Here is a 23,359-nt window from a genome sequence, read left to right as displayed (position 1 = left end):
GAAGGAGGAAGTCAGGAGTGGTTATTTGGAACCAAAGCCTACCGGAGAGAAGCAAGAGTTCAGGGTGATGACAATTTCTTACTGGCTGACTTGTAGGGGTAGTAGATTTCTTGCAGGAGATGCAGTGAATCTCTTCTCCCTACTGGGGCCTGTAACTGATGATTTTTTTCCTGCTGAAGACTCTTCTGTTGGGGGTCTATAACTGACAACTCTTCCTGTAATTGGTGTTGAGTGGTAGGGCTCCCCCTTCCAGCTTCCCCACCCCACTTTAGTGAGGTTTCCTTTATTGATTTTCACAGTCCAGACCTCAGGTTGAGCCTCAGAGCTGGTGCCAGGCCCAGCACTGGAATAAGCACACTGTGTGACCCTAGGCAAGTGACTTTCCCTCTCTGAACCTCAGTCTTCTCATCTGTAAAGTGGGGACACTGATACCCATCTTAAAGACAATACCCATCTTATGAAGGCAATTCACAGAGCCAATTTGCTAATGTGCATGCAGGAGGTGATCAACAAACAGAAGCTCTTTTGATTATTTCCATCCACTCAACACACCAAAACCCCAGGCACTCTCAGACCTTTCCTGCCTCTGCCTGGCACCCCTGCTCTCCATAGCTCTGGATCAGCTGACCTGCCAGAGTGTAGGGAGAAGGCCACTCAGCTACCGGTCTGGCAGCCACGGGCAAACAAACCTTTGCCATGTTTTTCAAGGGATGTGGCTTTTATGACCTTGTAAGTGCCAGGAGCCATTGTCTCCTTATCCTCCCGCAGATTCTACGAGGTGTGTGTTGTGTTGCCGCTGGTCTGTAGGTGAGATACAGGCCTCAAGGGCTCCCTTCACACCTGCTGAGGTTGGACCCTCACAAACCACAAAGAGCCCAGCTTGTGCCTTTTGTGCACATGAGATTCTCAAGGCTCAGAGAGCCTGAAGTCATTTTTTTAGGACATTCTCCCTCCCTTAAGGAGGCCAGCAGCCAGGCTGGGAAGCCCACATAGGTAGGAACTGAGGCTGGCCAACAAGCACATGAGCTTACAAGGGGATCCTTCCCCAGTTGAGCCCTCAAATGGGATTCAGCCCCAGTTGGCACCTGCATTGTAGCCTGGGGAAGCCCTGAAGCAGAGAACCCAGCTAAGCTGTGCCCGATCCTGACCCGCAATTATCATGAGACAGTAAATGTGTGTTTCAAGCTGCAAAGTTTGTCGTTGTTTGTTTGTTTAAGATTTTATTTATTTATTTGACAGAGAGAGAGAGATCACGAACACAAGCATGGGGAGTGGGAGAGGGAGAAGCAGGCTTCCTGCCTGAGCAGGGAGCCCGACACAGGGCTCGATCCCAGGACCCTGGGATCATGACCTGAGCCGAAGGCAGACTGCTAACAACTAAGCCACCAAGGTGTCACTGTCATTGTTTGTTTTAGATAACTAATCCAATAACTAGAGGCATGTCATAGGATTTTGCTTGCAAACTGCAAAGGGAGCCGCAGTGGAGGTAACAAGCCACACACCCTGAGAGCAGGGTTCACACCGTCTGTGCTGAGATGTACCCCTCTGCAGTAAATTCAATGTGTTTGAATTGGCCATGAGGCTGCCAGCTGTGTCCCACGTGGCAGGAAGGACGGATGTCAGAGAGTCAGGGAAACCCAGCCACCCAGGGGCCATGCCACCTAAGCTTCCCCTCCCTCTTCTTATCCCAATGGGAGGCAAGGAAGAGCTCCCAAGAGATCCTGGGAGAGAGGGACCCAAACCTAGGTCCTCCACCAATGTCTGTACTTCCTCACATTAGACAGACACACTTCCTGCCCACCCAGCCAAAGATCCGAGGCTCCCCAGCTGTGCAGGCTGGGCCTGAGAAGTCCCGGCTCAGAGGTTCTAGCAAAACTAGATTCCAATTCTGCTTCATGCCCAGCAGAGGGATGGATCTGGGGCCATGGCCGCATCTGCTCGGGAGGAAGAGCACACGGCCTGGGTTTCAGCAAGTCAGGCTTCCCTGGCCGGCCCCATGTCCCTCCCACATCCATTCACCCCAGGGAACTCATGTAGGAGCTCTGCTTATGTGTTGGTGGGCAAAGCTGTGTTCTTCACATGGCGGGATGATGCATGGTCAAGGCCAGCAGTGGATGTCATATGGAGGCCAGACGATGTCATGTGTGCCACTGAGACAAGAAGACAGGAGGTGGGACAAAATGGGTTCAATCAGTGCTTTCCAGACTTTAGGGGCCAAAAATTCTCCTTGAGAGCTTGTGAAAACAGAATCCTGGGCCCCACTCACAGGGAATCCGATTCAGAAGGTCTGGGGTGGGGCCTGAGCACCTGCATTTCCCTCAAGTTCCCAGGGACTCCAGTTCCAGGGACCGCACTTCCAGCAGCAAGGAGCGGAAGGACGGATGAATGATCACCCCTGCATCAGTCCTGGCAGGCCTTGGATGGGACAGAAATAGTGCAGGTAACACACACACACCCACACACAAGCACGTGCACACAGAGACACGTATGTACAAAAGCCTTTCGTCCAGACTCACAGAAACACACATGGACACACACACATATGAACATACAGACACATAAGCACAGAGACACAGGCATAAAAATGATACACACTTACTCACAGACACAGACATCTGTAGGCACAGACATGTACACAAATGGATCAGTCAGGGTTCTCCAGAGAAAGAGAACCGATAGGGTGTGTGTGGGGATGGGGGGTGTGTCCATGTGTGTAAAGAGATTTATTATAAGGAATTGGCCCATATGATTATGGAGGCTGGAAAATGCAGACCCAGAAAAGCTGGTGGTATAAGTTCCAGTCGAAATCTAAGTCCTAAGACAGGAGAAGACTAATGCCCCAGTTTGAAGACAATCACACAAATAGAAAATTCTTTCTTCCTCAGCCTTCCTTCCTACTCAAGCCTTCAACTGTTTAGACAAGGCCCACCACAGTGTGGAGGGCAATTATTCAGTCTACCGGTTCAAAAGCTAATCACATCCAGAAACACCCTCAGAGGCACACGCAGAAATAATGTTTAACTAAATATCTGGGCCAATATCTGTGACCCAGTCGACACATAAAATGAACCATCACAACATATACACACAAGCACACACTCAAGCAGACTTATACACAAATGCACATAAGCACACTACATACTCTCCTTTTGTGCACAGTCAGAACACACTTATGTGCATTCCTACTCCAACATATGCAAAAACTGAAACAAAGGCAGGCTCATGGACACACACACATACACACAGTGAATAGATGCAGACATACACATTTACACACATGCACAAATACACACACACAATTTTCCCCCAGAGGACCCTGAAACGATGCTGCTGTAAAACAGCTCCTTCCTGCTGTGGCACTTTGTGATTTAACAGGGCCCCCTTGTGCTTTGCCTGAGGCACCAGGCTGGTGACCATCACCCACATTCACAGACAACAGGGCCGAGGCCCAGAGAAGATGCAGTAAACACAGCAAGTCTCCAAACCACTCTGAGCTTCCCCCCGTGCTTCTGAAAGGGAGAATAACCCACAATACTAACAATAAGCAGTCGTGGTAACCTGCCACTAGAGTTGAGCAAAGACACCAATGCCACGACACCGCCTCTCCTCTAGCCCAGTCCCCTGCTGGGGATGAACACTGAACGTGGCACGTGTGGCCAGGGCACAGAGCCTGGCGAGGAGATGCCACCCTGGGGCCCTTGTGTCGTGGCCACTGACAACCAGAGGGTGAGTGGCCAGGACCGACACAGCAGACCCAGCAGAACGTGGGGGCGCGTACAGCAGCCCCCTACTTATTGAATGCTACCAGCTATGCGCTGTACCAAACATGCTTTGCTAATTACAGTTCTCATGACAAATCTCTGAGTAGCCAGGAACCTGGGAGGTCCCAAGAGTTTACATGGCTTGTCTGAGTCACACAAACCCAGATCACCCTACCCAAAAGCCACTATGCCCCAGCAGGACCCTTCTGGGTAAGGCTCAGGCGTCTCCTTCCTCCTGCCAGGGTAGTCCTGAAGTCGGGGGTGGGGAGGGGCCCCTGCAGCTAAGACCATACAATATGTTCTATCCCAGCCCTGAGGATGTACACTGAGGAAGTCCCCAAACCTCGCCACAACCATGAGGGGGAAACTGAAGCACAGAGAGGCCTATCCCTCACCCAAGGTCACCCAGGTGTTAAAAGGCAGAGCCGAATTCAAACAAATTCAAGCCATGAGCTCCAGAGACCCCACTCTAACCGCTGGGCTGGGCATGTAAAGGGAAGCAAACCTCTGGGTCGCTGTCTGTTCTGGAACACCCCTGTTCTTTCTTCACCTTTGCCAGTGTGGAGCCAAAGTTGGGAAGAGATCAGCAAACACTGCTGTCTGCCAATTTCCAGGTGCAGAAATCACCCAGAGAGAGCATGTTTCCTGGCGATGTCCATTCTCTGAAATTTCAGTCTGCACCCGATTTTCCTGCCCACTTCCTAAGGGGAGATGCCCACTCACACAAACAGAGGACAGTCTCCTGCAGAGGGCCACTCAGAACGCTGGAATCATGGGCCTGAGAAGTGTGTCCTTTGGAAAAGGAAACCCAGATGATTCTGCTTTCGAAAACCCCTGCTGATTTTTTTTTAAAGATTTTATTTACTTATTTATTTACTTACTTACTTGAGAGAGTGAGCGAGACAGGGAGCACAAGCGGGGAGAGGGGCAGAGGGAGAAGGAGAAGCCGACTTCCGGCTGAGCAGGGAGCCCTATGCAAGCCCATCCCAGGATGGGGGACCATGACACCAGCCGAAGGCAGGCTCTTATTGTTGTTGTTGTTGTTCAGCTAGCCACTGTATAGTACATAATTAGTTTTTTTATGTAGTGCTTAAGGATTCGTTAGTTAAGTATAACACCCAATGCTCATCACAACAGGAAGGCAGACTCTTACCCGATTGAACCACACAGGCGCCTCCCTGCTAATTTTTTTAACGCGATGTCTCTTCCATGTATATTTCGAGAGTAGAAAATCGCAAAGGTTTTGTTACAGCTCTTATTTCTGCCTCCTCCCCTTGCAAATGATCTCTGTTTGGAAACTTTTATAAAGGAAGCGGTTTACTTTGTAGCCCATAAGTATTCAGGTGAGAAGCTTCTGGTCAAAATGATTCAGCAAGAAACCATCACCGCCCCCCGCACCCCCACCCGAGGCAGGCAGCCCCCACCCCCGCCCGGGGGCGGTTTGCGGGGCGGGGCCCCCCCTCTCAGCTCCCCAGCACTGCCCTCGGCCCCGGCCCGGCTGCCCCAACACACGCTGCCCTCCGCGCAGGCAGCCATGCGGCGGGTCGGGGTGCTGCTCGCCTTCTGCTGCCTGGTCCTGAGCACCACCGGGGGCCCTTCGCGAGGTAAGAGCAGGGTCTGCCCTGGGCCGCTTCATGACGGGGCTGCGGGGCTCCGGAGCTCTGGCCGCTCTCCGAGGCGAGGTCCCCTGATTGCCCGTCGGTGGCGGGCGCGCCCTGAGCTTCCCGCCCGGGTCCCCAAGGCACACTGCTGGCTTGGCAGCCCCGGGGGACCACGCGGCGGCAGGGGCAGGCGGCTCCCATCCCAGCTGCAGCGGCCTTTGCGGGGTTCAGGGGTAGGGGGTCTGGGGCCTGCCTGTTGGGAGAGAGAAGCGCCCTCTGTCGTCCGCCCCCTCCCCGTCCAGGGACTGATAACTGTGGGCCCAAGGGAGGCTCCCCCGTAGTCCCTGCAGGTACCAAGCTCTGGGATGCCCGGTGGAGGTTAAGCAGTTTCCATGTGATGCCTGCCTTTCCTGCCTGCCGCTTGCTGTCCTGTGAACTTGGCCCCCCGGGAGCCTAAGGATCAGACCCTTCCTGCCAGGCCAGCACTGGGGGAGAAGGGGAGGGAGGGCGCCGCCGCTGTGCTCCAGAAACTGAGGCAGGAGATTGGGTTACTTGCCCAACTTACACAGCCAGTGAGCACCTGTCCCGGCCAGAGCACAGAGCAGCAGGCCATGCCCTCCCATCACTGGACTCACAGGCCACGGCTGCTGGGGGAGACTTAGAGGTGGGCCACTGCAAGCTTGGCTGGGGGCAGGGGAGGGGGGCAGAGTGTGACATGGCAACCTCGTGGAGCTTCCCAGGAGAGATAACAGGTTGAGAAAGAAGGACTTTTGGGTTGCAACGGAACATAAAAGGGCTGAGGACACTGATGTGGCAATTTCCTAAGTCCTGAAGGGCTTAGGGAGGGAAGATGCCATGCGGCTCTGCATTTAGGTCAGTGCAGTTTAGTGTCTGGGCACGGGGAGGTCATGTGCCCAGAGGGCACCAGCATCAGGGGCCCTGTTGCCCCCCACTCCCTCCCAGGAAGGCACTGGAATCTGTTCTCAGGGGAGGGAAGGAAAAGGCTGTGGGAGCCATGGAGGCAGAGTCAGGGCTGGGCTGAGTTCCCGTCTGTTCAGCCACCAGACAGAGGTGCCTCCAAGCCCCTCTTTCTGAGGCCCTTGCTCGGGTCCTCATCTGTCAAATGAAGGAAGCACCAGAAGAGATTGCTTCGGAGGGGCAGTGGGGTGGGCTGGGAAGGCTACCGGTGTGGCACAGACTCGGAGCAGGGATGTGGGCAGGTGGCTGCCAAGCACCCCAGGCCCAGTGAGAATGCTTTCCATGGGCCGCCGCAGTCAGGCCTCTTCAAGGCCCAAGGGTGCTCAAGTTCTTTACGCATCTCCTGGCTGATGAGCCCCGGCTTAGGGAGGCTGCAGGTTCCACAGCTAGTGGGTTTGGGGAGTCTGTGGTACCCCACTCTCTGCATGTGAGTGTGGGCTCTGGACTTGCCAGCTGGCGCACAGGGGCAGACAGCAGGTCCGACAGGGGAGGGGCACGTGGCTTTGACGTGGGCATGGCCCGTGAGGACACGAACGGTCGTCCAGCGCCACCTGTCTCTGAACTCCCCATGCAGTCCTGTTCCCGTCCCTGCTCTGTTCCGTGAGGAAACGGAGGCAAGCGGAAGGAACTTGGCAAAACAGTTGACAGTGAGTGTCAGTAATTAAATCCCAGTGCAGTTGTGACGGCAGGCTCCACATCTCTAAGGGGACCCTTCACTAAGGTTTTGAGAAGGAGTGTGCGTCTCTGTTCTGAGCATGCAGCTTCTTCCCCTGACTTGTCCCCGTGGGATGGGTACTAAGTGGGGGGCACAGGAAGACAGCGGTATCCCGACAAGAGGAGGCCGGGAAAGGGTGTCCTCAGCATGAGAGCTAAGAATGAGGGTTGGGGGGAGAGGAGGAAGGGTGTCCTATCCCTGTGGTTGTCACGTGCAGCCCCACCTGAGACCGCCCAGGGGCCAGAGTGAGGGTAGGGGGCCCCTCCACCAGCTGAGGGGTTAAAGGAGGAGGGGTGCTTCTCTCGCCCCCCAGGCAGGCCCCAGACCCCTACCCCTGGTGGCTGAACAGACGGGAACTCAGCCCAGCCCTGACTCTGCCTCCATGGCTCCCACAGCCTTTTCCTTCCCTCCCCTGAGAACAGATTCCAGTGCCTTCCTGGGAGGGAGTGGGGGGCAACGGGGCCCCTGATGCTGGTGCCCTCTGGGCACATGACCTCCCCGTGCCCAGACACTAAACTGTACTGACCTAAATGCGGAGCCCCATGGCATCTTCCCTCCCTAAGCCCTTCAGGACTTAGGAAATTGCCACATCAGTGTCCTCAGCCCTTTTATGTTCCGTTGCAACCCAAAAGTCCTTCTTTCTCAACCTGTTCTCTCTCCTGGGAAGCTCCATGGGGTTGCCATGTCACACTCTGCCCCCTCCCCTGCCCCCAGCCAAGCTTGCAGTGGCCCATCTTCTCATTACAGGGCTTTATGATTAGTTGAACCTGGTTTAAACCCACCCTGCACTCCTCTGGGGCCTCAGTCTCTCTCCTGTAGAATGGGGATCTACACGCTGCCCGCAGGGTGGTAACAAGAAAGGAAGAGCTCTAACTTTCCTGCTCCCCAGACTTTGGCTGCACAGCACACACCCCAGAACCCCCGTCCCTGAGGACAGCCCAGGCCCCCTTTAGTGGGGGAGGGACTGACCCGCCCCCCTGGCCAGGGCCCCGGGCCACCAAGCCTGCACTGTCACCATCTGCTCAGCACCCGCCTGGTGGCTTCCATTCTTCCCTGAAGGAGAGGTCCTCTTTGGGATGTTTATTCTCCATGAGAAGCCTTAGATTTCTCTTAAAGAATCCTAAGAATAGATTTGACTTTCAACCTTTTTTTTAATTAAAAACGGAGCTTTTATTGTTTGTTTAGACAACTGCACTGATGAAGATTTACTGACTTGAAGCCTACATTTTAGGAAAACATGTAGTTAGATAAAAATAAACCAACTTCAGTATTTTCCCTAAACTTTTTGTAACATTACCAAAATCGCTTAGGAACTGACATCATGTGTTCCAAAAGAACAACGCATCTGAGGTTCAGCCTCACCTACTTCCACTTCCATTTTTTTTTTTTTAGAGAAAGAGAGCGGGGGGGGGGGGGGGCGGGAAGGTGAGGAAGAGGAAGAGAATCTCAAGCAGAATCCCCCCTCTGCACAGAGCCCAACTCGGGGCTCGATCTCATGACCCTGAGATCATGGCCTGAGCTGAAACTAAGAGTCAGATGTTTAACCAACTAAGCCACGCAGACACCCCTCTTTCACTTCATTTTTAATTCTGTTCAATTTAAGCTAAATTGCATTTAATACATTTTATTTAAAAAACCATTAACACTGGTTACTAAGAGTGATTTCTAATTTGAGATACTAAGAGTGATAACTAATTTTTTTGTTATACTTTTCTGTATTTTTCAAATTTCCTACCCCAAATAGGTAGGATTATAACCAGAAAAAGCAATAAATGTAATTTATGCAAAGCAAAGAATAGAAGCCGTATTGATCCACAGTGGGGAAAGGGGGGACCCTCTCCTCTCCAATGGCAGGAGCTTCGGTGCCTTCCTCTTCCTCTGCCAGCTAGACTACAGTGAGGAGCAGAAATTAAGCTTGCAGTTGTTTGCCCCAGTGGTTTTTGGTTTAAACTACAAATCACCCTTGACTTCGTGTGGCGCACAAGCTTAGGTGCTCGGGGGACGGCCCTCGGCCCGGCCCAGCCCCGCCCCCTCGCGTTAGGGTGTTTGTGTGGCCCCCCAGCACCACCGCCTGAGTCACAGCCACGTGGGCAGCTTGGGGAAATGCGGGTTCCAGGGCCGACCCAGCCCCACCAGCCCAGCTGCTGGCACTCCAGGAACGCAAGCAGCTTTCCTTATTTCTATCTTTGGAGGCTTTAAGCAAAAAGACTGTCCTAGGAGGGCTGGATTCTTGCAAAGGAGAATCCCAGTGCCGGTCGGGGACAGAGCTCGGAGGGAGACTCGGACCGGCAGATGGCCATAATCCTGTGCTGGGAAGGGTCCCAGCGGTATGTTGCTTTCATCGGGGCCAGGGGGCCAGGTCCATGGGGCTGCTAAAGCTTAGGGAGCCTTGCAGAGGAAATCATGAGCTTAGTCTTGACGCTTCAGCTTTGGGCCCAAGGAACCAGCTGGGGGAGACCCATTTGCCAGGTGAGGCCCTGCTTGGTCAGGCCGTGCTGGCCCTCCCCAGACCACAAGATGCTGCCCCCCCGCCCCAAGGTCACAGAATGCACAGAGACTCATGCCTTCTCTCCCCACTCTCAGGGCTCCTTCCGCTGTACCACACACAGGGGAGGGGAGACCACCCAGCCAGATGCCCCCCAACCCCGTCCTGGGTCTCGCACTCGGCAGGGGTCTCACGTACACAAGAGGCCATAGCAGGCGCGCAGCACCCAAGGCAGTTCCCCAGCCTAGCCAGCCCACTGGCCCTATCTAACCCGACCCCGCATACAAGGTAGTGGGTATTTCCCTCAGCCCCCTTCAGTCAGTCTCCATGCGTGGGGGACTCCTTGTCCTCAGTGGGATATCCCAGTGCAGCTTCTATTAAAGCTCCCATACTCTGTTGAATTCATGCTCCCAGCTTCCTCCCCTAAAGTTGAGATTTCTTCACGGGGGGACCAGATGGTATCTTGACTCCAGCAAAGCCTGCATGCATTGTCACCGTTATCTTTTACCACCCAAATATACTTGGATGTCTCGGGTCTGAGCTGGAGTTTGGCACTCAGGAGGTGGGCACAGGTCAGTACCCATCTTTCCACCTTACATGCTCAGCCCGGAAGCTTGGTTACCACTGCTGCTACCCACACACCCCGAGTCTCCACTTCCTGCTGCCTCAGCACCTCTGCCTCGTGCTAAACTCAGTCTCCCCAGACTGAACACAGATGCCTGCGCCACAGGTGCTCCCTGAGGTCACAGTAGAGGGAAGCGAGTGAAGTCTCAGGGCAGTGCAGTCCCCTGGGGTCCTCTGCAAGGACACGGTGTCCCTATTGGCACCCACCGCCACGACCACGTGGGGCTACTGAGCACCTGAAACGGGGCCATGCCACTGAGGAGCTGAACTTCACACTCTGTTTAATTTAGTTAATGAACTAAAACAGCTCAGCTCTGAATCATCTCTAGCAGGCTAACATTTCAGGAAAATCTGGGAGAACGTCTTCCTAAAGAGAAGCAGTTTACAAATCTAAAAACCCTCTTCCCCTTCTCCCCCCTCCCTCCCAGTTTAGATTTTTCCCCCAAAACTTTATTTTTTTTAAAGATTTTTTATTTATTTATTTGAGAGAGAAAGAATGAGAGAGCATGAGAGGGAGGAGGATCAGAGGGAGAAGCAGACTCCCTGCTGAGCAGGGAGCCTGATGGGATCCTGAGACTCCAGGATCATGACCTGAGCCGAAGGCAGTCGCTTAACCAACTGAGCCACCCAGGCACCCAAAACTTTTTCTTTTTTTAAGACTTTATTTATTTGAGAGAGAGAGAGAGCACAAGCAGGGAAGGGGCAGAGGGAGCGAGAGAAGCAGACTCCCCACTGAGTGGGGAGCCCAATGCAGGACTCAGTCCCAGGACCCTGAGATCATGACCTGAGCTGAAGTCAGACACATAATTAAGCCATCCAGGCGCCCCAACTTTTTATTTTTAGATGTTAGTTGTCCACTGTAGAAATGGACAGAAACCTAAATTCATCATGAGCCACCAACCAGAAAAGGCCACCATTCACTTGTTGCCATACGGAGCCTGTGGGGCTTTTTATGTTGCTCTTTTCTTTATAATAAAATCCAAAGTTTGTGACCCAAATGAGCACACACCTGTGCCGGGCCCGGCCTTGCCTCTCAGCCCTTCCCCACATGCCCTCCTTGCTTCGGCCATGCTGGGGCCGTGAGCTATCAAACACTTCTGCCCTCTGGCCCCTCTCACTTGCTCTCGGCGCCTCCATCCAGGTTTGTGCAGATGGCACAGCCTGCTGCTGCATCTGCTGTGGACAGACCCCTGCACAGCTCCTGCCTTGCTTCACCTGCTGCTCTGATGTTTGTCTTGCCTGTTTATTGACGGGATGTGAACTGCAGTGAACATAAGCTTCTGTACCCCCAGAGCCTGCAGGATGAGGAGGGCTCCAGAGGGGCCAGTGAGCGAGCCGGACGAAGGAATGAAGTCAGGTCCTTCTTCAGCAAGGGTCCTCGGGGCGTGGCCGGGCTCTGCTTCTGTGGGGCCTGGGACCAGCGGACGTGGAAAGGAGAGGAGCGGCATGGGGGTCCCTGGTTCTGTCAGACACTGGGGGACCCAAGTGCCAGGGGAGAAGCCCCTCCCGTTGCTTACCCCATCTTTAATCCAAATATGGGCCGCCTCAGAATAGGAAGAGCATGGAAGGATGAAAGAAAGCCAGTCGTCCTCCCTCCACCAGGTGCCAGCTCTGCAGGCCTGACCCCTGTCCTCGGACTTGTACCCAGAAGGGCATGGCAGGAGGCAGCACATGAGGGGCATCGGGTGCGGATGGGCCAACCCAGGGCCTGGAAGCTGGGTGGATTCCGACAAGAATCACTGAGGGAGAGGACAGCAGCAGCGTCCGAGCAAGTGAGAAGGCAGGACATGCCTTCGGGCACTTCTCCATGGTCCACTTGTTGGGGACACACTGAGGGGCTGGGTCCAGATGGCGGTGGCCTCAAAGGCCAACTGAGGCACCTTCTACCCTCTGGGGCTGCGTCCTATCCAGAGGCTCTGCCCCCTGAAGACACGGTCAGGTTTTCTTTAACACATGCTAGAAACCACCCTGGGTTCCGAGAAAGCCTGTGCGGGCAGGCGCCGCGGGCCAGGACTACCTTCCATTCCTCACAGTACCATCCACCGTGCCTGGTCCTCAGCTCTGAGGGAGAAACCGCAAGAAGCACAACAAATGCTCTGTGGGGTGTGGGGTGGCTGGTTGAGAGGGTAGGTAGACGGCCAGGGGCCACACTGGGAGCAGACCGCAGAACCGAGGTGTGAGGTGCAACACTGGGCCCAAGGACCCTGCTCACAGCAATGTTCTTGTCTGGTTCTGTGCTTCTCTGTTTCAGATTTTTGTTCCCAGACCCTTAACCCAGATGTGAAGCCAGGATTTCCCAAAACAATAAACCCCCACGACCCAGGAGTCCTCCAAGCAGCCAGACACTGCGTTGAAAAGTTCAACAACTGTACAAATGACATCTTCTTGTTCAAGGAGTCCCACATCAGCAAAGCCCTGGTCCAGGTGAGGGTTGGGGACACCCCTAAGTGGCCAGGCTGCAGTGGCTTCTGTCTTACCAGGGGCTGACCAGCTAGTGCTGGTCATCCATCTAGAGTGTGACCCCCAGCCGGGAGGCTGACAGCAGCGCCACAGGCAGCCCACGAGCAGCCACAGCCAGAGGCACCCAGGGCACAGCAAGAAAGCCCTGAGCCACCTCCTGTGAAAGCAAGCTCCTCCTGGGTGCAGCCACCAGGCAGGGGCCGACAGCACATCTGGAGCGGAACCCAGGAGGGCAGGGGTGGAACAGGCCACTGCAGCCGGGCATGAAGGCCATCCGCCGGCAGAAGCAGAAGGCCAGCCTGCAGGAACCACTAGACGGCCCATCAGAGCCCCCGCCCTGCCTCGCCCCACCCCGCCCCTTGCCCGCACCGCAGCCCCAAGGGACCTCTTGCCGTTCTCCATCTGGGCCGTGTCACTCGGAGAGCTTTGTCCAAACCACTGCTCCTTCCCCACACACAAACCCCAGGGGAAGATGGTGAGGTGGTCCCACTCGGACGTTAACAGTTTTCACGCATACTGGTAATGATTACCCGTGTCACAGGATTGTTGGAAATTCTTATAATCCTTATTCTTTTCGAAAATTGCAAACTTTTTTAAGAACAGCATATTTTTATGATTAGAAAGCATGTGGCAGAAAGGCAAGCTGGTGTCGGGTGGGCTTTAAAAGCCTATTTCCCATGGAAATAGCCCAAGGGTCATCTCTCTGGGGACTCCGCCCCAGGGGCCGTGGGGTCTTCCCAAGCCAGGCTTTCGCCTCCAGCGAAACACGGCAAGTTCCTGGTGCTCCTGCCAGTGCTCAAGGGCCTCTGGGAGGGGATAGATGACACTGGGGATGACTTTACTTCACCTCACTTCAATGAGGCTTCATTGAGAGACTGCAAGTGAGAAGGAACCGGTTGCTGCTGCATTCGCGTGAAAAAGGTCTATTTTGAAACTGGGGGGAAAAGCAACCACTGTTGGCATGCAGGGCGGGTCAGCACAGGCCGCAGGTGGGTGTTGGGCATGGAGGTGAAGCGCAGAGTTCTGGGCAGGAAGGAAATGTCCTCGGACAGACCCAGAGCCCCAGTCTCACCTGGGGACCGAGAACTGGCACCATGAGCAGGAATGATATGAGTGGGTAAGAAAGGAAGGGAGCGGCCTGGGTACAAGCGGCAGCTTCCCCCCGCCCCCAGCCCCCACACCGGAGTTCTCTGATGGGTCCCAGATGCTCAGCCCCTTTCCGGGAGCGAATCTGGGCATCCTTCCCCCTGGTCTCCATGCCGCCTCCTGCTGGTGAAGGAGCAGCCACCCTTCTGTCCTGGACAGAATAACACTGACCCGGCCCCTCTTTCCCGTAGATCGTGAAGGGCCTGAAGTACATGCTGCACATGAAGATTGGCAGAACTTCTTGCAAGAAGACCCAGCACCCTATTCTAGACAACTGTCACTTCCAGACCAACCATACCTTAAAAAGGGTAAAAACGAAGGGGTCTCACCTCCTCACACCTACTCACTGCTGTCCCAGCCCTCGCCCACTCCCCAGGGTTCTGGGAACCATCCCCTTCATCACCTCTCTGCCTGCAAGGTTCCAAATCTCAGTCCCAGCATCCGTGCAGTACCCAGAGACCTGGGAGAACACAGACGCAGGGCTCGCAAGAGAGCACCTCAAACCACTCCCCTGAGGAGCACAGCTCCAGGAAATAAACACCCTGGGCTTGAGGCAGGGGAGGTTAGAACAAAAGGAGCTTTCAAACAGTTCAGAAATCATATACACACATACACATGCAGGAGAGAGCAAATGTGACATCTAATTAATTTGCAAAAGAAAGTGAAAAGTATATATTCTTGAATCTCTCAATTCTGTAGATGTGAAATTTTTCAAAATAAAAACTTGGGGCAGGGGGAAAAAGTCCTAAGGAAGATGCGCACGCACCGCCCACTGCTGCAGGGAACCTCACCGCTACGGAGCCTGTCTGGGGTGCAGGCTCTGGGACGGGAGGGGGGGGCTCTCAGTGTGCCCTTCTTTGTTTCAGACTTTCAGTTGCTACACGGAAGTTTGGGTCATCCCCTGGCTCCAGAGGTTCGAGGTGCCCGTTCTCCGCTGTCGCTGACTTCAGCCTCTCAGCAACACTGCACTCCTGCTCTTTACTGCACGCGGTCACAGCCCCGCCCTGGCTGTCACAGGCCCTGGGACCTTCCGACGTAGTGGCTCACCAGTGAGCCGAAACGGAAGTGCCTGTGGGCTCATCACAGAGTAGCCAGGGTGGAAGAATGATACTGCCTGTGGTTAGAGTATGTATTTCTCATTTTCTTCTAATCTAACTAATTTTACCGATGCTCTGATGGTAATTATTCAGGTTCTGGACCCCTGAGTGAGCCCCCTCCGTCCCCTCCCACTTGATTACCTGGTGGTCCCACATCCAGCAATGAAAGCCCAAAGATCGTCCCTTTGACCAAATAATGGTTACAGCCTTGGGCAGGGGGACAAGTCAGCTATTGTGCATCTTGACATTTTGTGCATGAATAAAACTATGAATAAATATGAATAAAGAACTGACCATCTCAAAGCAACACCTGTTGCTTTAACCTGTTAAAGGGTCAGGAAGGTGAGGTGAACGTTGTGAGGGGTCCCTCTCACTGAGTGGTCTGATGAGTCTTAAGTGACTTCCAAAAAGCCCCTTGGAGGCTTCTCTGGCCTTTCACTGCCAGCTAAACTATACTGAAGACCAGAGGCCTGTGTCCACATCATGAACTGGCAGGGCAGGTAGCACCCCACTTTGGAGGGCACTCACCCTCTAGCTGGGCTTTCTTCTGACCAAGAGTCATACACCCAAGTTCTTGATGGACTTGATAATTCATAGGAAACAAAATCTGCATTAAATATGTATGACAATTTGGTATGCAGTTGTAAACTTGATCACCGTGTACAACCAAAATGAATTACCCTTTGGCTTCCTTCAGTGAGGGGAGAGCTTTAATTTCCAAATCCTCACTCATTTTTGCTGGCTCGCCTCCTTCTGGTCATTTAATTCAGGGACAGTGATAGCAACTATGCCACAAGACAATTTATTTGATGATTCTGAAGGCCACCCTTTCATCAAGATAAATAAGTCCACCCAGCGTTGTTGACACCATACATAAACAAGGTGCAGGAACACCAGGAGTCAAGAGCTTCAGACTCAGATGGGCCTCGGGACACAGCTGAAGGGGCAGGATGTTGCAGCAAATGAAGGTAGGAACCCATGCAAACTCCCAGTTGGTCCTCATGAACATCTAAATATGGCCCAGAGCACATGAAGGCCAGGCCTCTCCTGAAAATTACTACTTAGGCTTCCCGGCCTGTGGGCCCACCTGGCCTCATGGTCAGAAATGAGAATGCACACACAGGTGTGGGGGAGCAGCCTCACAGTACCTCTGCTCCGAGCTGAGTTGCATTTGAACCTCCTTCTGCCCAGCCAGGAGCCAGGGCTGACCTTACGTCTGGGGACAGAGAAGGAAGCCTCAAATCTGAATCTCCAAACTCTCAGGTTTCAACGCTAACCTATGCCCACAATTTTCGAAACATCATTTGGGGCCAGGTATTTAAAATCTCTTCCTATAAAGTAAACAGAAGTCTTAGAACTAAGACAGACCAGCTCTGGCAAAAGCCAGTTGACTGTGGGTCCCCCAATCTCAGGCTTCTGCAAACCCTCTCTACATGAGGACCTTAGGGCCTGAACTCTAGGCGACTTGAACTCTCTAATACGTCAGCTGTTTTATTATCCCCAATCTGCTTTATGTACTATACCTCACAGAAGACAATGCTTGACTTTAAATAACGCTTACACCAGCCGCAGCGGCCCCAGAAGGAAAGGGGCTGAGCCAGTGAGCCCGCGTGAAGCTACTCTGATTTCTGGAAGCCAAGAGCTCATGGGCCCTTGTCCTCCAGACACATCTGCCAACCACACTACTGCAGACGTCTGGCTACAGCTGCCTGGAGAGCAGGTCCTGTGGGCATGCTGCTTGTTCTAGCAGCCTAACTCTGCCCCTCACCCCCACCCCATGAAAGACTTCACTCTAGACCGAGCACAGCAAAGCCCGGCCTGGGAGGGGACTGGCCAGAGAGCCATTTGGTAGGATTCAAACAGATGAAACAAAACACCCACATGGAGATGGTGTAACTTACCATCGGTGGCGGACGTCAACCAGCGATGACGTGAAGTCTCATACTGCCACCCCAATTTTTTTAAGATTGTATTTATTTATTTGACAAAGACAGAGAACACAAGTAAGCAGAGCAGCAGGCAGAGGGAGAGGGAGAAGCAGGCTCCCCACTGAGGAAGGAGCCCCATGCAGGACTCAATCCCAGGACACTGGGATCGTGATCTGAAGGCAGCCGCTTAACTGACTGAGCCACCCAGGCACCCAGGCACCCCTTGCTGACCCAATTTTACCTGCGTTTTTAGACTCAGAGCTTTACTCTCAGAATGACTCTGACACAGAGGGAAGCTGTGACATCATCTAATGTTATTCTCACTGAGAAAATGTAAAGTACCCAGGATTCTAAGACATACCAGAATTAGGACCGAAGCGAAAAAAAACTCATTGTTCAAGGTCTCAAAAACTGAGCAAAACCAGTCAAAATTCTAACAGTCTTGCCCTGAGTGTTCTAGAGCTTTCCCTGGCCATGCCCCACACCTCCTCACTAGCTATACACAGACTCTCAGGGATTCAGCTCTACTGGCCCTGCTCCAGGTGTCTGCCCAGCCCAGCCCCTTTAGAGTACAGGTGGGTCCCAGCAGTGATGAGTGCCCCACCACTGTCATGGGGACCACCTGTGAAGCTTGAAACCATGATGATACCAGGCCATTCTGAAAGACTGGGAAGCCCAGAGGACTCTGATGTGCAGCCAAGGTCCAGCCCCTGGGCTGGGCAGTGACCACCACAGAGCCAGGTCCTGGGAACAGCACCCCGCCTCATCTCCCAGCTTCCCCAACAGATTCTGAAGTCAGACCATGGGTCCTGACTCAGCAGTGTGCTGGCACGGTGTGCCCAGTGAGTCTGGGCAAGTCCTCTCCACCCGCCCCCGCAAGCCTCAGTTCCCCCTATAAAAACACTATATCTCCTTCCATCAGTAAAACGTCAGTGTTCATGAAAACACTTTCTAAACTACAGACCACCCTGCAAATGCATGTTGATGATAAAAATCTCAAAACAGGGCTTCTGTCCTATGAAAGGCAGTACCTGAGTCCCAGTGGAGTTTTTGTAATAGATAATAAAGAAGTACACAATGAATGAATAGTTTGATTTAATTTTAAGAGCATGTTAGTAATTCACATTAGAGTAAATCTGCTTTATGTTCACAACAAAAGCATACCACATACTTAAACCTAATAAGGCTATATTTTGCACCTCACCATGGCAAATTACCAGCTAAAACACAGGAAATGACACGTTGAGACAGAAAGTCAACATCTAAATCAAAATCAAGACTCCTTTGCTGAAAACTGTGAAAAGCAATTTACCAGCTTCTTTGCATTGGTAAAAAGCAAGCACTAAAAAGTAAAGCCCTCTGTTCTCAAGAAGTCAACTTCTATACGCTCCACACATTTAAATTGTTTTTTATGGCAGAATGTATTCCTGTACAGCTGATATATGGGGTGCACCATCATCCATTAAAAAGTATTTAATAATCTATACTCAATTTTCTTTTCTCTAAAGTAACATAAATAACATTGAGTCATTTACCTAATACATTCTGGGTCACACCAACTGGACTGAAGCCAGTCTCTGACTGTCCTGCTGCCGCACATGAAGCCATCCCTGAGCACGCAACACAACAGATGAGCCAACCTCCAGATCCTGACCCTTTCCCCTAAAATGAGGCCAGGCCAGCGCAGGGCGGGGCTGCGGCTGGGAAAGGGAGCAAAGGGCTTGTCGCCAACCAGTGCGACACAACAAAAACGGTTTGTTTTACCACAGCTGTCGTTGCCTATTTAAAATATTTCCTTGTCAAGTTACTGAAAGTGATTCCAGACACACAAGGTCTTCTGTACTCTCATGAACTGCCAGGACGGAGAGGAACAGGTATCAACCCCATTCTGTAGGCTGGGGACAGGAACACAGTGTAAGAGCGACTTGCCCAAGGATGAAGCACTGCTGGGAGGTGGCAGCTGGAGGCGGCTGCCCTGGGAGGGGTGCGGAGCGAGCCAGATGGACTGCTGGTCCCTAAACAAGGTCCTGGCCAAAAGGATCCTCCTCTCAGCCTGCGATGGAATCAAACTCCAGTCACTGTTAACCTAATTCTATCAGAGAAGAAACTCCCACGCAACACCATCAGAAAAGGTTAATGAGCAGAAAGTCAATTTAATTATCATTACTACATGGGTCCCCCTGACAAAATTAGGACCAGTGTGTACACGCTTGTCAGGATATACAGCCATTTCGGGCTTGTGACACCCTAGCAAATGACATTAACATGTGCACTATTCATCTGCTGGTCTAGAGGTAAGGAACAAAGCGGTGTCAACAGGACTCCCCTAGATTCTGCCCTGTAGTACCCAGCTGCTGGATCATTCCATTGATGTGGTCTGTTCACAGAGAGAAGCCCCGCAGGTCCTCTCTGAGCTGCTGGGATCAACATGCCTCTACGCACTTTCCCAGGTCCTTGCCTTTAAATGGTTGATGGGGACTCAGGAGTCTTGAAAACCCTCTGGTTCAGAATGGGGCTGAACTGGCGCAGGCTGGGGAGTGTGAGCTATGGAAGGGACCGCACAGGATCCAGGGCCCACGGCCCACACAGCTCTGGAGAATATAGCTCTACCATTTACACAGCTCCACTCACTGGCCTCAACATACTTTTGCACTGAGCTCTCCTTGCCCTTCCTGTGCCCCACCTCCAGAGACTGGTATTAACCACATTTTATAGTAAAGATACTGAGGCTGGCAGGACAGCCAATAGCAAAAACAAGATCCCTGGACATCTCATCTACTGCTCTATCCACCAAACCCTGAGGCCTATTTTAAGTGTATGAAGACTCCTAAGTCCTAGAGAATAGAATCACTGTACTTAGGTTTTTTTAAGAGGAAATGGTTTAATATGGACTTATCTTCCCTGTGGCGTGTTATGCTTCCCTCTAGATGCAACGTCAAACCCAGGTGAGGGGTATCCCACAGGAGCCCAGACATCCAAAGGGTCTCACTGTCCACTTCCAATGTCCATGTCCAAGGACTGGCAGGTGCAGGTGAAAAGGGCTGTGTGCACAGAATCTCCTGGACCCGCCGGCGATGGTGCCCAGTGTGAGGACTCCTGGCACAGCCATGGTCAAGGCTGCTAAACAGACTGGAGGCTGAGTCTGCAGAGGAAGGGGGCCCTGAAGGAGCCCAGGTACAGGTGCCCGTCATGCTCGTGCACTTCGCTGATGTAGGAGGCCACCTGCCCATCAGGATCGTGCAAGCTTCTCCGGAAGGCCCCGCTGTCGCTGAGTTCTAGAACGAGGCTGTACCGTGGTACAAACTTCATCACAGTCTCCTGACTAAATAGCTGGGAGGGAAGCACAGTGTGAGCAGAGGTTAGCTTCTGACCAAGACAGTGGTATAAGCAGATCCGGAGTGCTAAAAACAAGACCACGGGCCCAAAATGGAGTCATTTATGCTCAGCTCCAAGTCACCAAACTGAGACCTAACTTACTTACAATTTGGGTTCGCCCAGAAATGGAATCTTAAGCCAGTCAATTACGAATCACCTGATCAGCACTAATGAGGTAATCTGCCTGCCACCCCCTAAAGGAAAGTAGCCTGGTGATAACCAACCCGGGTTTTAGTCCAGTGTAACCTCCCTTGTTCCCGCTCCCTCCTGCCTATAAAAGTTTTTCATTTTTTACTGCTCCTCCAAGCTCATTTCTATCTGCTGGATTGGATTGATGCCACATCCCCTCCCCATCTTGTAAGGGCCCAGCTCTTCCAATGACAGGGAAGCTGCATAGAGCGGAGGCCAATTAAACCAGCTCACTGCCCCTGGCACAGGGCCTGTCACCTCGCAGGCCTCCCCCACTTCTGCCCCTGGGCAGAGCAGACCAAGGAGCCTCCTGTCACCTGCATCCAGGCAAGGCCAGCCTGGCACAAGGATGGCAGCCTTCCAACAGTCCTCACCACAGTACCCACCAGACCCAATGCAGGTGCCACTCTGAATGAGCTAGCTGAACCAAGAGAAAGGTTCATGGCTCCTCACATCTGAGGAAGACACGATACTGAAGCCAAGCCCACACTGACATGGACCCCAGGACATCGGGTTAAAACCAGCACAGTCTAAACCAGAATAAACGCCAAGCCCTCAGACTAGGTTTAAAATATTTCAGATGTGCGAGGTGAAAATGATGGAGATTTGAGAGCAGTTCATGTTAGAGGAAAGACCTGGATGGGTTAAATGAACATGTCCCTGCCCCCTAGGGCCCTGACAGCTCTGCTTGAGGCCAGTGTAGAGATAATCTCCACGCTGAGCAAGGGACACTCTAGGAGCCCCGTGGCTCAGCCAAGTCAAGGGCCACATGGGGCAACTGAAGGGTTTTAAGCAGAGAAACCAGAGAGTGAGATATGCAATTTCTGGCAGAGCAGGACACGAGGGAGGAAATGATGACAGTATGCTACTGCATGAAACCAGTGAGTGAAAATTAATAGGCAGATGTCTACCTTTTCATGTAGGGGGAAACAGCCAAACAACTGTAAATGTCCAATGAATAATGTCTCCTAGTCATTGGAAGGGTCCAAGCAGCCATACAAGTTGACTGTGTTCTAGAAAGTTGTATGGCAATCAAAGTTGATTAGAGCTTAAAATACTTCATAAGGCTTCCCACGGCCCATGAAATGCCACCTCACCACAGTGCCAGGTCCCCCCTTCTCTGCTCTCTCTATTTTATCCCTAAGGCCTCTCACCCCCTCTGCTGGGTTTAAGTTGCTTTCCCAGAAAGCTCTCAAATCTCCCCCCCAATTTCCAACCCCTGGTGCTGACCCTTCTCCACCCAGACTTTCTAACAGTTCTTCAAACTTGACAGACACCCTGGCTAAGGAGACAGGGCCATGGGCACCAGCTGCTGATCCTGAGACTCCTGCCCTCACGCCTAATCCCTTCTCTCCAGACCCTGCAAGCCCAGCACCAGAGGGTCTTATCATGTGCTACGGACGTACCACCCCCACCCCAGGCTCTGCCCCACCACCTTTCCTGGCTGCTGCAGCCTCCACCACGCCAGGCTCTTCACAGCCCGTGGAGCCATGCTACAGGCTGCCCCCTACACGGCAGCTACGGTTGTCTCTTTAAAACTCTCTCTGTACTACACCATGCCCCTCCTGAACAATTCGTCAGGAAGCGGCTTGTAGGGCCCAGCAAGGTAGGTGTGTGCAGAGCCTGGAGCCACAGTGGCCCAGACCACGAGTCAGTCCAAGCAGGGTGAGGCAGAGTCCACACTGCGGGGTGGGCAGTGGCACAGAATAGGGCATCAGAGCCCAAGCAGGGCCTGGCACAGGCTGGAAGAGCCCAGGCAGAGTGAGGACAGTGTCTACCTGGGGACAGCTTGGCACAGGCATCCGAGCCTTTGAGGGGAAAGGCAGGAGTGTCACACGGTTGGGAGGAGGGAGAAGGCCCAGCGTGGGATGTCAGAGCCCTAGCAGGGGCTGTGTGATGGGGGACATGGCCACAGATTGGTGACATCCGGGGAATGTGATCAAACAGGTAAGAAGGGTAATAGGATCCAGGTGTTTCACTATCAGAGAAGGGAAGTGGAAGTGGAGAAAACTAGAATAAATCCTGTGGTATGGGACTGGAAGCCAAAATTCCAGTATTACTTAAGAGTTTTCAATTTAAATAAACAGACGATGAATAAATGAACACATGTGTAAACATGTATACATACACCGCCTATACAGTTGACCTTGAACAACACTGGTCTGAACTGCAGCAGGTTTACCTATATGTAATTTTTTTTTTAATAAATACAGTGCTGTAAATGTATTTTCTCTTCCTTATAATTTTGTAATATTCTCTAGCTTACTTTATAAGAATATAGTATATAACACACATAACATACAAATTATGTGTTAATCAACTGTGTTATAGGTGAGGCTTCTGGTCAACAGTAGGCTGTTAGTAGTTAAGTCTTTGGGGACTCAAAGGTTATATGCAGATTTCTGACTGCACAGGGGCCAGTGCCCCTAACCCCCATGTTGTTCAAGGGTCAAATGTATTTATCTACGTATGAATACACATGCAGATGTTCCCTGGCCTTGTCTGTTGAGGGGGACTAGGGCAATCACCTGCCAAAAGCCATGAGCACATGTAGCACCAGATCTCTTCTAGAAGGAACCCGGGCTCCTGGAGATGTCCATTACAGAGCTGGGGCATGATAAGCCTGAACAACGTGGGTTGCCACAAAGCCAGGAACTACTCCAAAAGCGGTAGGTACATGGGCAAAGGTCAAGGAGCCACAATAAGGGGCTCCCACTGGTCACAGCCAGACAATTTGAGCCTCAAAATAAATAATGGCAGTAAGAGACTATAAACCACTGAAAAAACTGGCAACCATGAGATCACACTGATGTTTACTTATTTAGAAAGTACCTCCCCACAAAATACTTAATTACAAATGGAAAAAGAGTGACTTCACCATGGAGAAGCCCGGCATTCACCACTGAACCAGGTGGCCAATGCTGCCGCCACCCATATGGGACAAGCTGACATCATGTGCCTCCTAACAGGACATACTGAGAACACAACTTCCATGGTCTT

The 23,359-nt window shown here is 52.5% G+C and overlaps 2 protein-coding genes across 6 annotated transcripts in view; one reads left to right on the top strand and one right to left on the bottom strand.

The window, feature by feature from the left end:
* Window positions 1-4,977: 4,977 nt before the first annotated feature.
* On the top strand, window positions 4,978-17,881 carry CST7 (cystatin F). Of its 2 annotated transcripts, XM_028123733.2 has the most exons (4): window positions 4,994-5,365; window positions 12,416-12,588; window positions 13,962-14,078; window positions 14,637-17,881. In XM_028123733.2, the coding sequence occupies exons 1-4, from the start codon at window positions 5,125-5,127 to the stop codon at window positions 14,712-14,714; spliced, it is 609 nt and encodes a 202-aa protein (XP_027979534.2). In that variant the 5' UTR covers window positions 4,994-5,124; the 3' UTR covers window positions 14,715-17,881. The 2 variants fall into 2 exon arrangements, with proteins under 2 accessions (XP_087882808.1, XP_027979534.2); XM_088026682.1 differs by lacking the exon at window positions 14,637-17,881 and having other exon boundaries at window positions 4,978-5,365; window positions 13,962-14,523.
* The window catches only part of APMAP (adipocyte plasma membrane associated protein), a 34,099-nt gene continuing 28,613 nt past the window's right edge, over window positions 17,874-23,359 (bottom strand). For all 4 annotated transcript variants that reach the window (XM_028123714.2, XM_028123716.2, XM_028123713.2 and 1 more), the window contains one exon: window positions 17,874-20,125. In XM_028123714.2, the coding sequence (XP_027979515.1) occupies window positions 19,916-20,125 (210 nt within the window). In that variant the 3' untranslated portion in view covers window positions 17,874-19,915. The remainder of the gene's footprint in view (window positions 20,126-23,359) is intronic.

Source organism: Eumetopias jubatus, unplaced genomic scaffold (genome assembly GCF_037043125.1).
Source record: "Eumetopias jubatus isolate StellerSeaLion01/CBP00866 unplaced genomic scaffold, mEumJub1_p1.0 scaffold_9, whole genome shotgun sequence".
NCBI classification, from domain to species: domain Eukaryota; kingdom Metazoa; phylum Chordata; class Mammalia; order Carnivora; family Otariidae; genus Eumetopias; species Eumetopias jubatus.
This window is presented reverse-complemented; position numbering and strand designations above follow the sequence as displayed.

Bases quoted from the DNA above. Each gene is read 5' to 3' on its own strand.
- CST7 (XM_088026682.1), top strand. From the start codon at position 5,125: ATGATTCAGCAAGAAACCATCACCGCCCCCCGCACCCCCACCCGAGGC. The intron at 5,366-12,415 runs GTAAGAGCAGGG...TCTCTGTTTCAG, and splicing joins CACCGGGGGCCCTTCGCGAG to ATTTTTGTTCCCAGACCCTT. The intron at 12,589-13,961 runs GTGAGGGTTGGG...TCTTTCCCGTAG, and splicing joins TCAGCAAAGCCCTGGTCCAG to ATCGTGAAGGGCCTGAAGTA.